Source organism: Erythrolamprus reginae, chromosome 9 (genome assembly GCF_031021105.1).
Source record: "Erythrolamprus reginae isolate rEryReg1 chromosome 9, rEryReg1.hap1, whole genome shotgun sequence".
NCBI lineage: Eukaryota > Metazoa > Chordata > Lepidosauria > Squamata > Dipsadidae > Erythrolamprus > Erythrolamprus reginae.
The window spans coordinates 47,822,645-47,839,619 of record NC_091958.1 but is presented as its reverse complement, the minus strand read 5'-3'; the positions used below and the strand labels follow the sequence as shown (position 1 = coordinate 47,839,619).

The 16,975-nt window shown below is 43.0% G+C and overlaps 1 protein-coding gene across 1 annotated transcript in view; it reads left to right on the top strand.

Annotated features, from left to right (window-relative positions):
* The window catches only part of LOC139171800 (uncharacterized), a 124,489-nt gene that overhangs the window by 88,901 nt on the left and 18,613 nt on the right, over positions 1-16,975 (top strand). The window contains exons 43-50 of the mRNA XM_070760233.1: positions 814-927; positions 3,060-3,188; positions 5,636-5,794; positions 8,202-8,357; positions 12,494-12,662; positions 13,511-13,689; positions 14,518-14,610; positions 16,411-16,615. Coding sequence (XP_070616334.1) covers positions 814-927; positions 3,060-3,188; positions 5,636-5,794; positions 8,202-8,357; positions 12,494-12,662; positions 13,511-13,689; positions 14,518-14,610; positions 16,411-16,615 — 1,204 coding nt within the window. The remainder of the gene's footprint in view (positions 1-813; positions 928-3,059; positions 3,189-5,635; positions 5,795-8,201; positions 8,358-12,493; positions 12,663-13,510; positions 13,690-14,517; positions 14,611-16,410; positions 16,616-16,975) is intronic.

Here is a 16,975-nt window from a genome sequence, read left to right as displayed (position 1 = left end):
TGTAGGTGAGGTCTCCAGAGCTTAACACAGTATTCACTTAACAACCAAATTACTAACTTAGCAGTTCCAGTGATTCGCTTAACAACCGAGACAAGACAAGGTCGTAAAATGACCCTCTTTTACTGAAAGAGTAGTAGATCCTTGGAACAAACTTCCAGCAGATGTGGTTGATAAATCCACAGTCACTGAATTGAAACATGCCTGGGATAAACATAGATCCATCCTAAGATAAAATACAGAAAATAGTATAAGGGCAGACTAGATGGATCATGAGGTCTTTTTCTGCCGTCAGTCTTCTACGGTATGTTTCTATGTTTTTATGTTTCTTAACCACAGAAATTTTGGGATTCATTGTGGTCATGAAGTTGAGGATCACCCGTACCAGGAAACATGGTCCCCTGATATCCAGTGCTAAAGAACCAACACGGTATCATCGCTGACTTTGAGTTGGGACCAGTCAAAGTCAATCATAACACCGTGTTGCTGTCAAGGCTGGAGTTAAGATCAAGGTTGAAGTCTGCAAATATGTTGTGAAGTTTGTCTCAGATGACTTGGGGGTATCTACAGTAAAGGGCTACCAAAATTTTGACTACCACCCTGTGGGTGTGGCTTATGCCTTTTCTTTCAACATCGTTCGTGCAAATTGGGGGCTCTGGGGTGGAGCTCCGTTTTTGATACCCCACTGCGTTCCCACCCCCCACCTCCCCATCCGGGTAGCACCCCACTCCTGGGTATCCATCTCTTGCAGGCCAGTTGTGGAGACGCTGTTGTCACCTGGGAGCTTTCAAGAAAAATGTCTCTTCTGAGTTTTAGGTGCAGCTCGCTTGGAACCACGGCCAGCCGGCCTGGATGAACATCACTTTCGGAGACAAGTCCAGGGAGAGGAACACATACTGGGATGCTTGTATCACAGCTTCTTCTGGACAGGTACGGATGTTGGCTTTCATCAAGAAAGGGTTTCAGGTTGGGGGGGGGGGGGGGGGGGGGGGGGGGGCAGTGAGCAGGCTATCCGGCTTCATCAAAAAGATATAAATAGTGGGGTTTGTCTCAGATGACTTGGGGGTATCTACAGTAAAGGGCTACCATTACTTACTTATTTTAAATAAGGGGTTTTTTAAGTTTTTTAATTATTTCGTTTTTTAATTATTAGATTTGTTACCGTATATTGTTCTTATTATTGCTGTGAGCCGCCCTGAGTCTACGGAGAGGGGCGGCATACAAATCTAATAAATAATAATAATAAATATTATTTATTTATTTATTTATTGGATTTGTATGCCGCCCCTCTCCGGAGACTCGGAGCGGCTAACAGCAACAAAAAAACAGTGTACAATAGTAATCTAATACTAAAAACGATTAAAAACCCATTAATATAAAAACCAAACATACATACATACATACCATGCATAGAATTGTAAAGGCCTAGGGGGAAGAGGATCTCAATTCCTCCATGCCTGATGGCAGAGGTGGGTTTTAAGTAGCTTACGAAAGGCAAGGAGGGTGGGGGGCAATTCTAATCTCTGGGGGGCGTTGGTTCCAGAGGGCCGGGGCCGCCACAGAGAAGGCTCTTCCCCTGGGTCCCGCCAAGCAACATTGTTTGGTTGATGGGACCCGGAGAAGATCCACTCTGTGGGACCTATCTGGTCGCTGGGAGAATAATAATAGTATAGAAGTCTAAGTGTTATAGCTAGTGCTATCAAACTCCAAGATGCACTTAATGCCACATCTGATTTGGCTCCAAAAATTATGTTGCTTTCTCGGACCAGAATATCTCCGGGACCGCCTTCTGCCGCATGAATCCCAGCGACCGGTTAGGTCCCACAGAGTTGGCCTTCTCCGGGTTCCGTCGACTAAACAATGTTGTTTGGCGGGACCCAGGGGAAGAGCCTTCTCTGTGGCAGCCCCGACCTTCTGGAACCAGCTCCCCCCGGAGATTAGGATTGCCCCCATCCTCCTTGCCTTTTGTAAAGTCCTTAAAACCCACCTCTGCCATCAGGCATGGGGGAACTGAGTTATCTCCCCTTGCCTATGTAGTTTTATTAATGGTATGTTGTATGAATGATTTTTAAACAATGGGTTTTTTTAGACATTTAATGTTAGATTTATTATTACAGTAGTACCTCTAGATACGAGCTGCTCCACATGCGAGTATTCCAAGTTACGAGCTGCGACGCAAGTGAAATTTCTGTTCAACACCCAAGCTCAAATTCGAGATACAAGCCAAGCTTCCACTAGGTGGCGCAAGAATCTCCTTGCTTCCAGTTATCTCGGTGCGAAAAACAAAGTCTAAAGGCATTTGTTTGAGATGCGAATTGATCGACTTATGAGCTCGGGTCTGGAATGAATTAAACTCGTATGTCGAGGTACCACTGTATAGACTTTTAATATTAGATTTGTCATTGTATACTGTTTTTATCACTGTTGTGAGCCGCCCCGAGTCTGCGGAGAGGTGCAGCATACAAATCTAATTAATAATAATAATAATAATAATAGTAATAATAATAATAATAATAATAATTTAAACTGGTTTCACTGTATGGTGGATCTCAGGAATGGTCTTCTTTTTCTGGGACTCCTGGAAGGGTAGAAGAAGAACTCTTGAGAAATAGAATTCCTTCACGCCAGAAAGAATCGGTTCAATTTTTCTCCAATGCCATTGAGCCAAGGGGTGGCCTCCAACCTCTAAAAATGCTGTTCTCTAAATTTATTTATTTATTTATTTTATTTATTTCATCCAATACTCAATGAGGGTTTTAGTGGGTATATATCTATATACACATAGTAAAACACATGATGAAGGTTATAGTGGAGATACTCATAGTAAAATATATCTAAGAAAGAATAGAAAAGAAGATATAGTAATAGAACATATGAATGAAAGAATAGAAGAAGAGATATAGGAATAGAAGAAAGGTATAGGAGATGTAGGAGAGCAATAGGACAGGGGACGGAAGGCACTCTAGTGCACTTGTACTCGCCCCTTAGTGACCTCTTAGGAATCTGGATAGGTCAACCGTAGATAATCAAATGAAATAATGTTTTACATTCTTTTTTGGCAGCTTAAAAATATCCTAAGGATTGCGAGTCTTCGGGCCTGTGGATCCCTTAAGCAGACAGCAGCTGTATTGAATCAGCACCTAGATCTGACATGGGATAACAAGACCGTTGTACAACGTCTGACCTATGAGGTAAAGGAAATGTAGCTTTGTCATCAAATTTTCAGTCTTCCAGGCCTATTGAGCTTGTAGTTTTTGTCTATCTCTATTGCAGTATAGCAAATTATGTTAGAATAGGATTGTATATTAAAAATCTGGATTTCTAGCATAAAACCCTGATTCTATAAAACCAGGACAGGACACTAATCTGCATTCCTTGCGATCACTACAGGGAAACAAACAGGGCTCAAATAAACAAAGTTTTCACCATTCCGGACAGGACATTATAGGATCAAAGGGGGGGATTTTCATTGCCTGGAGCACACAACAGCAGGGCAATTAAGAAAGATTAGCCAGATAAAAGAAGAAGCCTTCAGAGAAATTAGGTGTGAATAAACATCTGCTTTTAGGAAGTTCCAAGGAGATTGTTTCTTGATATCTATGGGAAAGGAAGAACTCAAAGTTGTATGGTTGATGTATCATTTTGACATGTATATGTAATTATACCCCATTTCCTTATTTTCCCAAATAAAAAGGAGCGCATGGCTCTACTCCATGTCACTTCACCCAGAGAGAGAATGTGTCCAGGTTCTTCCTTCTAGGATTTGCGTTCGTGGGTGACCCCACACACGGCTGGGTTGCTCTTAGCCTCTTTTGAAGGCATTGCTTTCATTAGGGACTCAGCAGCATCCACATATCACGTCAACTTTTTAAGCTATAGGACACCCTCAAAAGTCACACAAATTGTGCATATAAAGGAAAGTAAAGTAAAAACTTACCAAATACAGTGATACCTCGTCTTACAAACGCCTCGTCATACAAACTTTTCAAGATACAAACACGGGGGTTAAGATTTTTTTGCCTCTTCTTACAAACTATTTTCACCTTACAAACCCACAGCCGCCACTGGGATGCCCCGCCTCCGGACTTCCGTTGCCAGCGAAGCGCCCGTTTTTGTGCTGCTGGGATTCCCCTGAGGCTCCCCTCCATGGGAAACACCACCTCCAGACTTCCGTGTTTTTGTGATGCTGTGATTTCGCTGAGGCTCCTCTCGCTGGGAAACCCCACCTCCAAATTTCCGTTGCCAGTGAAGTGCCCGTTTTTGCGCTGCTGGGATTCCCCTGAGGCTCCCCTCCATGGAAACCCCACCTCCGGACTGGACTTCTGTTGCCAACGAAGCACCTGTTTTTGCGCTGCTGGGATTCCCCTGCAGCATCACAAAAGCATGGAAGTCCGGAGGTGGGGTTTCCCATGGAGGGGAGCCTCGGGGGAATCCCAGCAGCGCAAAACCGGGCGCTTCGGCTGGCAAAAGGGGTGAGTTTTGGGCTTGCACGCATTAATCGCTTTTCCATTGATTCCTATGGGAAACATTGTTTCGTCTTACAAACTTTTCACCTTATAAACTTCATCCTGGAACCAATTAAGTTCGTAATACGAGGTATCACTGTATACTGTTTACAAAGAATAATTTTATTCATACAAAGGCTATAATAGTTACTGCAAGTTAAATTGTTTTCATGCAAATAGTTGTGGGTTTTTTATTGAACGGTAACTATACATATTAAGGTAAAAAAAATTGCTTATAGCTTTTTCTGGAGTGTTTACTCTATGGACATTCTTGCTTGATTTTCCAACAATAGTCAGCCATCATATGTGCATTCCATCTGCCTTGATACCATGTCTCCATGACCTTCAAATCTTGGTGGAATTGCTCACCCTGCTCACCATTGACTGTACCAAGGTTTTCCAGGAAGTTGGCAAGATGGCTATGTTTAAAAAAATGCAATTTGATGCTCATGTTGCCTAATTAACTGTATTCTATATATATAAAGTGTAGAGAAAAAACTCAAAAATCGAACTCAACAGAAATGGTGTTACAAATTATTCCCCAGTGAATTAATTCAATTACGTTCCCATTCCAACCTGGAGCTCATTGTATGACTTTGGGACGTTTCCCGAGAGGTCTTAACTCAAATCAAACAAGTTATCATAGTTGAGTACAATGAAGAAAGATACACACAGTTTCCAGGTTCAGTGCTTTGAATTTTAAAGGACAGGGGAACAATAACGGAGTGAAACAGAACAAATATTTTATATATCTTTTCTCCCATCCATATCTCCTTCCTCTACTCTTCATTGATGTATTCTATTCTCATATCTCTTCTTCTATCCATTCCCTGATATTTACTATTGCAGTACACATTTTTATTCTCCTTAACTTTCAATTTGTATTGGACTAAATGAATGAATGAATGAACGGACGGACGGACGGACGGACGGACGGACGTATGTACGTACGTACGTATGTTTGTATGTATGTATGTGAATTCTGCCAAGATGTGAGTCTGGGCTGCTGTTTAATTAATGTATTAAACATTTCTGGAAAGAGGAAATAAAACATATAACCGTGTAGGTCCTTTTTGTTTTCTCAGGATGGGCCACAATTTTATTTCTACCCCCCTCCTTTTCTTTTAATGCAGAAAAACCGAGTGTTGCATCGGAGTAAAACAATGGTAGAAGCTACTTTAAAGAACATCTTGACCTCGTGTTCCCATCAGCGTATTCTGGGAGAAGTTGAAACGGATTATGAGGCTTGGCTGAATTACAACATGAGACTTTGGATGTGTGAGCTCCCAAATGTGAGGGATGGTTTGGAAGGGTTTCAAACAGAAACTATTTTAGTTTAACTTCTGAAGGTGTGGGATCCTTGGTGCTCTCTAAGCTTGGCTGTTTTATTTATTTTTATTTGTTTGTTTGTTTGTTTATTTTGTCCAATACACATTGAGGGTTTTAGTGGGTATATATCTATATACACATAGTAAAATACATGACGAAGGTTATAGAGGAGATACTCATAGCAAAATATATCTAAGAAAGAATAGAAAAGAAGGTATAGTAATAGAACATATCAATGAAAGAATAGAAGAAGAGATATAGGAATAGAAGAAAGGTATAGGAGATATAGGAGAGCAATAGGACAGGGGACAGAAGGCACTCTAGTGCACTTGTACTCGCCCCTTACTGACCTCTTAGGAATCTGGATAGGTCAACCGTAGATAATCTAAGGGTAAAGTGTTGGGGGCTTGGGGATGACACAATGGAGTCCGGTAATGAGTTCCACGCTTCGACAACTTGGTTACTGAAGTCATATTTTTTACAGTCAAGTTTGGAGCGGTTAATATTAAGTTTAAATCTGTTGTGCGCTCTTGTGTTGTTGTGGTTGAAGCTGAAGTAGTCACCGACAGGCAGGACGTTGCAGCATATGATCTTGTGGGCAATACTTAGATCTTGTTTAAGGCATCTTAGTTGTAAACTTTCTAGGCCCAGGATTGAAAGTCTAGTCTCGTAGACGTGTCATTAGTAGTATCCCTATTCCCTTACCAACAGTTACCCAGTATGGTAATGGAATGTGTGGTGTTGGTTATCGCCTATAAAGCCCTACATGGCTTAGGACTAGATTACTCATGGGGCCATCTTCTGCCTCGCATGTCCCAGGAGAGTTGGCCTTCTCTGGGTCCCGTTAGCCAAGCAATGCCGACTGGCGGGACTGCAGGGAAGGACCTACTCTGTGGCAGCCCCAGTCCGCTGGAATCAACTCCACCCAGAGATTTGAAATGCCCTCAACCTTCAGGCTTTCCAGAAGGCTTTAAAAACATGCCTTTGTCAGCAGGCTTGGGGCCATTGAGCAACAATACTCTGCTCCAGACAGTAGCAATGTATGATAGATGGATGAATGGGGTTTTTTTTAATACTGGGGTCTTAATTTTTTTATTTTTTGTTTTATTCTTGTATGCTGCCCTGAGTCTGTCCAAAGGTGGGTGGCCTATAAATCAAATAAATGATAGATAGATGGAGGGAGGGAGGGAGGGAGGGATAGATGGATGGAGAGATAGATGGATAGATGGATGGATGGATGGATGGATGGATGGATATATAGATAGATAGATAGATAGATAGATAGATAGATAGATAGATAGATAGATAGATAGATAGATAGATAGATACATAGGTAGATACGTAGATACGTAGATACGTAGATACGTAGATACGTAGATACGTAGATACGTAGATACGTAGATACGTAGATACATAGATACATAGATACATAGATACATAGATACATAGATACATAGATACATAGATACATAGATACATAGATAAAACTCAGAGAGCACCAAGGATCCCATTGTCATTTGCCTCCTCCCTTTCTCCTTCTTCTTCCTTCCCTCCTCCTCCTCCTCCTCTTCTTCCTCCTCCTTCACTCTGCAAACCCCATAGCACTGATGATGTTAGCTAATTGGGTAATGAAACATCTGCAAGGAAGCAACCAAGATCAGAGAGGACCCTACATTTCAACTCTGAGCTACAAATATTCTCCTTTATTAGTACTTTTAAATCTATTCCCGATTCTGACCGAGAGCTTTCCCATTGTCCATTATTTTTCCCCCTGAAAACTGACCATCCCTGATTCTATTTGCTTCCTCTCCCTCTAGGCCAGTGTTTTTCAACCAGTGTGCCGGGGCACACTAGTCTGCCGCGAGACATGGTCAGGTGTGCCGCGAAGCTCAGAGAAAGCAAACAAGAGAGAGAGAAAGAAAGAGAGAGAGAAAGAGAAAGCAAACAAGAGAGAGAGAAAGAAAGAGAGAGAAAGAGAAAGCAAACAAGAGAGAAAGCAAGCAAGAGAGAGAAAGAGAGAGAGAGAAAGAGAACAAGAGAGAAAGAAAGCAAGAGAGAGAGAGAAAGAAAGAAAGAAAGAGAGAGAGAGAGAAAGAGAGGGAGGGAAGGTGGGAGAGAGAAAGACATAGAGGGAGGGAGGGAGGGAGAGAGAAAGAGAGCAAAAAAGAGGAAAGAAGGAAGAGAGAAAAAAAGAGGAAGGGAGAGAAAGAGGGAAAGAGAAATAGAGTGAAAGGGAGGAAGAGAGAGAATTTTTTTGTCCAATATTTTTTTAGCCGCCGCCGCCGCCCCCCCCCCCTCAATGTGCCCCATGGTTTTGTAAATGTAAAAAGTGTGCCGCGGCTCAAAAAAGGTTGCAAATCACTGCTCTAGGCCATTGCACTTTCGGGCAAACTCCAGCTAAACCAGGCGGACACCATCTTCCGATCCGAAGGGAAAATCAGCCTCGGAGACAACGAAGGGACCATTACGGTGGCCTTGCAGAACAACAGCAAGCTGGAAACGAGGAACTATTCGGCGGAACTTTCAGTGAGTTGGTGGGAACAAATAAAGGGAAATGCTGCTGCTTTCTGCATCTTTTTAAAAAAATTATTTTGAAACTCATTAAAAAAAAAGCAATGTTTTTTTGAGTCTGTGAGTCTTTGGAGAGGGGCGGCATATAAATCCAATGAATCAATCAATCAATATTGGCATAATGTGGCTGATCTTGTTTAGTATCAATTTGTACCATTAGATAGAATGCCGGTTGGCCTCAACTTACGACAGTTCATTTAGTGTCTGTTCGAAGTTACAATGCCACTGGAAAAAAATTGATTTAGGATACAACCTTGCTGGCATCCTCAAGGTCATGTGGTCAAAATCCAGACGCTTGGCAACTGACTCATATTTATGACCGCTTGGTGGGCGTGGCAAGAGGAGGATACTGCAAAATCCCCATTCCCTCCCCACTCCTGGGGGAAGGATACTGCAAAACCTCCATTCCCTCCCCACTCCTAGGGAAGGATACTGCAAAATCTCTATTCCCTCCCCACTCCAGGGGAAGGATACTGCAAAATCCCCATCTCTCCCCACTCCAGGGGAAGGATACTGCAAAATCCCCATTCCCTCCCCACTCCTGGGGGAAGGATACTGCAAAATCCCCATTCTCTCTCTACTCCAGGGGAAGGATACTGCAAAATCCCCATTCCCTCTCCACTCCAGGAGAAGGATACTGCAAAATCCCCATTCCCTCCCCACTCCTGGGGGAAGGATACTGCAAAATCCCCATTCCCTCCCCACTCCTGGGGAAGGATACTGCAAAATCTCTATTCCCTCCCCACTCCAGGGGAAGGATACTGCAAAATCCCCATCGCTCCCCACTCCAGGGGAAGGATACTGCAAAATCCCCATTCCCTTGCAACTCCAGGGGAAGGATACTGCAAAATCCCCATTCCCTCCCCACTCCTGGAGGAAGGATATTGCAAAATCCCCATTCCCTCCCACTCCTGGGGGAAGGATACTGCAAAATTCCCATTCAAGGGTAAGGATACTGCAAATTCCCCATTTCCTCCCCACTCCAGGGGAAGGATACTGCAAAATCTCCATTCCCTCCCCACTCCTGGGGGAAGGATACTGCAAAATCCCCATTCAAGGGGAAGGATACTGCAAAATCTCCATTCCCTCCCCACTCCAGAGAGAAGGATATTGCAAAATCCCCATTTTGACTCGGGAGAATAGATGGGGGCAGAGCCAGCCAGAGGTGGTATTTACCAGTTCTGTGAACTCCTCAAAATTTCCGCTACCAGTTCTCCAGAAATAATCAGAACCTGCTGAATCCCACTTCTGACCTGTCGTGGGAAAAGTTAGCAGGGATATAGCAGAATTATATTTTGATAGGAGATCTTTTACATTTTGGGGGAAAGAAAGGAGGATATATTAATACAGGTTGTTCCAAATGAAAGACTCCATCCCAAAAGAAATGCAACTATCAGGAGCTTAGCTATAGCTGCCAGGAACAACTTTTTACCAAATTGTGCACCATTGTTCTTATTTTCAACTTGTTAGTGAGTATCTACTGCCATCTCATGATCGATATGTTCACATACTTACATTAAGAGGAGAATCTACAATCCATTTGAGCCACGGTATTCCTATTATAAGATCCATCATCAGCTGTAGAGTTTTGTAAAACCAAAGTTATCCTGAAGAAAGCAGGAATGCTAACTCAGGATGTCCGTAATGTTTTCTGCCCAAGTCATTTTATTTATTTATTTATTTTGTTTGTTTTGTCAAGTACTGTATTTTTCAGAGTATAAGATGCACCAGAATATAACAGACAGGTTACCAGCGATGTGCCACAAGGGTCTGTTCTGGGTCCTATTCTTTTTAATATGTTTGTGAGTGACATAGGGGAAGGTTTGGAAGGGAAGGTTTGCCTATTTGCCGATGATTCTAAAGTGTGCAATAGGGTTGATATTCCTGGACGGGTCTGTAATATGGTAAATGATTTAGCTTTACTAGATAAATGGTCAAAGCAATGGAAACTGCAGTTTAATGTTTCCAAATGTAAAATAATGCACTTGGGGAAAAGGAATCCTCAATCCGAGGATTGCATTGGCAGTTCTGTGTTAGCAAAAATTTCAGAAGAGAAGGATTTAGGGGTAGTGATTTCTGACAGTCTCAAAATGGATGAGCAGTGTGGTCGGGCGGTAGGAAAGGCAAGTAGGATGCTTGGCTGCATAGCTAGAGGTAGAACAAGCAGGAAGAGGGAGATTGTGATCCCCTTATATAGAGCGCTGGTGAGACCACATTTGGAATACTGTGTTCAGTTCTGGAGACCTCACCTACAAAAAGATATTGACAAAATTGAACGGGTCCAAAGACGGGCTACAAGAATGGTGGAAGGTCTTAAGCATAAAACGTATCAGGAAAGACTTCATGAACTCAATCTGTATAGTCTGGAGGACAGAAGGAAAAGGGGGGACATGATTGAAACATTTAAATATGTTAAAGGGTTAAATAAGGTTCAGGAGGGAAGTGTTTTTAATAGGAAAGTGAACACAAGAACAAGGGGTCACAATCTGAAGTTAGTTGGGGGAAAGATCAAAAGCAACATGAGAAAATATTATTTGACTGAAAGAGTAGTAGATCCTTGGAACAAACTTCCAGCTGACGTGGTTGGTAAATCCACAGTAACTGAATTTAAACATGCCTGGGATAAACATAGATCCATCCTAAGATAAAATACAGGAAATAGTATAAGGGCAGACTAGATGGACCAGGAGGTCTTTTTCTGCCGTCAGAATTCTATGTTTCTATGTAAGACGCACTTTAGTTTTTGGGGAGGAAAATAGGGAAAAGAATCTGCTTACCAGGTATTCATCTGGCTAGCGTCCTTAGTCTGGTCACCTTCAGCTCATTATTTTATCCCCTGGTTAAGGGGTTTTAAAAAATTTATTCTGAGAGAGTAATAGTGAAAGAGCTTGCAAGCCAGTAAGAGCTGGGAACATCATTAGCACCTGGAAAGAAACAATCTGAGCAAGTAGAACAATGGGGGGAAAACCCTGCAAACCTTAGGGTTTGGAAAACATTCTTTGCAGAGAGTAACAATGAAAGAGCCTGCAAGGTAAGAGCTGGGAAGATCGCTAGCAGCTAGTTAAAGCTGGAAAAAAAGCTACATTCAGAGTAAAAGATTCACCCAAATTATCAGCCTTTTTTAGAGAAGAAAAAGGTGTGTCTTATACAGTGATACCTTGTCTTACAAACTTAATTGGTTCTGGGACGAGGTTCTTAAGGTGAAAAGTTTGTAAGACGAAACAATGTTTCCCATAAGAATCAATGGAAAAGCAATTAATGCATGCAAGCCCAAAATCCACCCCTTTTGCCAGCCGAAGCGCCCGTTTTTGCGCTGCTGGGATTCCCCTGAGGCTCCCCTCCATGGGAAACCCCACCTCCAGACTTCTGTGTTTTTGTGATCCTGCAGGGGAATCCCAGCATCGCAAAAATGAGTGATTCGCTGGCAACGGAAGTCCAGAGGTGGGATTTCCCAGCGAAGGGAGCATCAATGAAATTGCAGCATCGCAAAAACACTGAAGTCCTCGAAACCCCACCTCCAGACCTCTGTGTTTTTGCGATGCTGCGATTTCACTGAGGCTCCCCTCGCTGGGAAACCCCACATCCGGACTTCCGTTGCCAGCGAAGCGCCCATTTTTGCGCTGCTGGGATTCCCCTGCAGCATCACAAAAACACAGAAATCCGGAGGTGAGGTTTCCCATGGAGGGGAGCCTCAGGGGAATCCCAGCAGTGCAAAAACGAATGCTTCACTGGCAACGGAAGTCCGGAGGCAGGGCATCCCAGCGGCGGTGGTGGGTTTGTAAGGTGAAAATAGTTTGTAAGAAGAAGCAAAAAAAATCTTAAACCCCGGGTTTGTATCTCGAAAAGTTTGTATGACGAGGTATCACTGTACACTGAAAAATACGGTACATGTTGGTGGTATACAAAGAGATAACAATGTTTATATGACACTAGTAAGAGAGAAACATTAAGAACATTCATGTTCCTAAACCTCTCCTGCAGCTTCTGAGAAAGTGAAGAAGTGGTGAGATATTCTGGAACTTGAAGTGAATTGCTGTTTCGTAACTCTTTGACTCTGTGTCTTATATTTGTGATTTGTCTCCCTCGCTCAGCTAAAAGGACCCGAGGCGACTTGGATGGATGTGAAGGCCTGTGTGATCTCTTCAGAGGATCAAAGCCAAGTCCTTGTTGAGGGAAAGATGGACCATCCTAATGAGAAAGTGAAAATAACAGCCATCAAAGGGAAAGAGTGCCTACGGTTTTACATGGGATACTTGAAAGGTAGATTCAATAATTTAGGAATCTATCCTCTTCCTGGGTTTCCAAAATTTGCCTTTTCTGAAAAGAGTTAGTGCAAAAAATTTCCTTCCTTCCTCCCTCCTTCCCTTCCTTCCCTCCTCTTGCTCTTTCCTTCCTGCCTCCCTGCGTCTATCTCCTTCCTTCCTTCTTCCTTCCTTCCTTCCTCTTGCCTTTTCCTTCCTGCCTCCCTGTGTCTATCTCCTTCCTTCCTTCCTTATTTCCTTCCTTCCTTCTTTCCCTCCTTCCTTCCCTCCTTCCTTCCCTCCTTCCTTCCTTCTTTCCTTCCTTCCTTCCCTCCTTCCTTCCTTCCTTCCTTCCTCTTGCCTTTTCCTTCCTTCCTCCCTGCATCTATCTCCTTCCTTCCTTCCTTCCTTCTTTCCCTCCTTCCTTCCCTCCTTCCTTCCTTCCTTCCTCTTGCCTTTTCCTTCCTGCCTCCCTGCGTCTATCTCCTTCCTTCCTTCCTTCCTTATTTCCTTCCTTTCTTCTTTCCTTCCTTCCTTCCCTCCTTCCTTCCTTCCTCTTGCCTTTTCCTTCCTCCCTCCCTGCATCTATCTCTTTCCTTCCTTCCTTCCTTCTTTCCCTCCTTCCTTCCCTCCTTCCTTCCTTCCTCTTGCCTTTTCCTTCCTGCCTCCCTGCGTCTATCTCCTTCCTTCCTTATTTCCTTCCTTCCTTCTTTCCCTCCTTCCTTCCTTCCCTCCTTCCTTCTTTCCTTCCCTCCTTCCTTCCTTCCTTCCTTCCTCTTGCCTTTTCCTTCCTTCCTGCCTGCATCTATCTCCTTCCTTCCTTCCTTCCTTCCTTCTTTCTTCCTGCCTTCCACTCTTTTCTCATAGGAAATTCCGAGGATGCACTAGAAATTGCAGCTTGTATGAAGGGTCAAAAGCGTGCTGCCCTCAACGTCCACCTGGTTGTAAACAGACGGGAGGAAATGGGACATCTCACCTTGGAAGCGTCTAACCAAAGTCTGACTCTGAAGGCCCACGGCTGTTGGGATCTCGTCATGAAAACTGAGGTGGGATGCCATTTAGCAAACAAGGAACAGGTCTCTCTCTGTCTCGCATTCAAATCCATTGTCAGCAAACCAATAAACAAACATAGTGTTAAAAGGAAGTGAACATAGGAATTTGTAGAGATGCAACCACAGTATTAGGTTGGTAAACTGACCTGGTTAACCATTTGGGCCAATGCTGTAATGGTGCTGGAGCCTAGATTTAAGAAAATCCCTGGTTGAAGGCCTCTCTCAAGCAAACTAATCTTTAATTATGGTAGTTAGGTACAATTAAGTTGAGTTTGACTCTTAGTGATTCTACAGTATGTCCAATTCTTGCTACTTGGACCAATCTTTAGTTGTAACTCATAACCTTTTGATGAATATTCCAGATATCTCATTAATCTTATTCAGTGTCTTCTCATTCTTCCAGTTCCTTCAACCTTGACAAGAATGTTTTTTTTTTTAATCCATCTAGATTGTATGCTTAAAATATATCAATGCCTGCTTACCTGGTCTTCATCTTAGAAGTTAATCTTTATTTGTTCAGGACTGATCAATTACTTCTTCTTGCAGTCCATGGGACTCTAATAGTGATGACAAATCCATAATTTTAAGACATTTATCTTCTTTCTTTCTCGGTGTCCAAGTGTTTCAGTTTTTAGCTTTAGCACCAGAAAGACCATTAACTACCGTGATATTTTATTGTCATTGAAATGTCCTGATCAATGTTTATTCCAAATCAGATCAACCTGTTGCCTCAAATTGACTCGAGAGAGGGTCTGTTCTGAGATGCCTCTTCAGCTAATAAATTATATTAACTACTCTTAAGAGTCTTTCTGATTCTTACAGTCAAAACTGGGTGAGATTACATCAGATCTCTGGCGCAGACTGGTGGAAAAAAATAAAAAAATGGAGGATCATATTCAGGATTTCAGAAAATCGGTAAGATATTGGGTATGGGGTTTGGGGTGAGAGAGAGGTGGGGGGGGAGAGATGATATAGGTATATTAATCACATTTTAAAGCACCAAATTAGAGTTTGTTCAAACAGCTAAGCTTATTTCCAAACAAAATTCTGGATTACATTCTAATTTTCTAACGACACTTGGAATTCTGGATCAAATTGAGATTTATTTTCTTGGAAAGAAAAATTACACTACTGCCTGATGTCTAGCAACTTCAGATATCTACTTTAAAACACGCACACACACACAAACAAACACACACACATACACAGAAATAATTTGAGATAGTCTTCAAATTATGACCATAATTGCAACCAGGTTTTCTGTTGTTAAACAAGGCAGGAGTTAAGTGAGTCAAACAAGCAAATTCAACTTTATTATCTTTCTTTCTTTTATCTTTTATTAAATTTGTATGCCGCCCCTCTCCGAAGACTCGGGGCGGCTCACAACAACAATAAAAACAGTATAACAATGGAACAAATCTAATAATAAAATTACATTAAAAAACCTCAACAATTTAAAAACCATACAACACATACATACCAAACATAAAATATAAGAAAGCCTGGGGGAGATGTCTTAATTCCCCCATGCCTGGCGATATAGGTGGGTCTTGAGTAACTTGCGAAAGACAAGGAGGGTGGGGGCCGTTCTAATCTCTGGGGGGAGTTGATTCCAGAGGGCCGGGGCCGCCACAGAGAAGGCTCTTCCCCTGGGGACCGCCAAACGACATTGTTTGGTCGACGGGACCCGGAGAAGGCCAACTCTGTGGGACCTTATCGGCCACGGGGATTCGTGCGGTAGAAGGCGGTCCCGGAGGTATTCTGGCCCAATGCCATGTAGGGCTTTAAAGGTCATTACCAACATGAATACAGTGATGCCTCGTCTTACAAACTTAATTGGTTCCGGGACGAGGTTCTTAAGGTGAAAAGTTTGTAAGACGAAACAATGTTTCCCATAGGAATCAATGGAAAAGCCATTAATGCGTGTAAGCCTAAAATTCACCACTTTTGCCAGCCGAAGCGCCCGTTTTTGCACTGCTGGGATTCCCCTGAGGCTCCCCTCCATGGGAAACCCCACCTCCGGACTTCTGTGTTTTTGCGATGCTGCAGGGGAATCCCAGCAGGGGATTCCCAGCATCGCAAAAATGAGCACTTTGCTGGCAATGAAAGTTTGGAGGTGGGGTTTCCCAGCGAAGGGAGCATCAGAGAAATCGCAGCATCGCAAAAACACTGAAGTCCTCGAAACCCCACCTCCGGACCTCTGTGTTTTTGTGATGCTGCGATTTCACTGAGGCTCCCCTCGCTGGGAAACTCCACCCCCAGACATCCATTGCCAGCAAAGCGCCTGTTTTTGTGCTGCTGGGATTCTCCTGCTGGGATTCCTCTGCAGCATCACAAAAACACGGAAGTCCAGAAGTGGGGTTTCCCATGGAGGGGAGCCTCAGAGGAATCCCTGCAGCGCAGAAACAGATGCTCTGCTGGCAACAGAAGTCCAAAGTTGGGGCATCCCAGTGGCGGCGGTGGGTTTGTAAGGTGAAAATAGTTTGTAAGAAGAAGCAAAAAAATCTTAAACCCTGGGTTTGTATCTCGAAAAGTTTGTATGACGAGGCGTTTGTAAGACGAGGTATCACTGTACAGTCAAATTCACAGGCATGTTTGACTTTTTTATGAAGACTGTTTTGGGTGCGAGAGAGATGCAGAAACTGAGAGAGATCAAACTACCTCTTTTTTTTTCTTTCTCTCTCTCTCTCTTTCTCAATATGGTTTGTACTATAGATCCGGCACATTGGATTTCTATATGATGCTGTCGGCTGGTTTTTAGAAGCCTCCCAAGAAATGGTAAGATTCCTCCACAGTGGGACGAGCAACGCCGCTGAGATTTGGGAACAGAGTGGATTTAAGCGGCTCCTACGAGATCACCTCCCCACGTACCTGAGGAAGCTTCAAAGCCTCCTACAACAGGTCCAGCTGGAGCTGCAAAGTAAGCACAGAGGGGCAAAGAAGGGTGTAAAATGCAGAGAGAGCAGCTCGGTGGTTCGAATCCCTAACATAGGTCTCCTGTGCGAGCAGGGGGTTGGACTAGATGACCTCCGAGGTCCCTTCCAACTCTGTTACTGTTAACCACAGCCTTGAGAGACAGGAAGAAAGCAATGATCAGATAAAAGAGGCTTGAGTTACTTTCCTCCCTACTTTGTTTATTTTATTTATTTGTATTTGTCAAGCATATACTGTATATTTATTTATTTTTATTTTTAATTTATTTTATTACTTTATTTTGCACAATGAGGGTTTTAGTGGGCATATATATATATATGCACAGTAAAATACATGATGATGATTA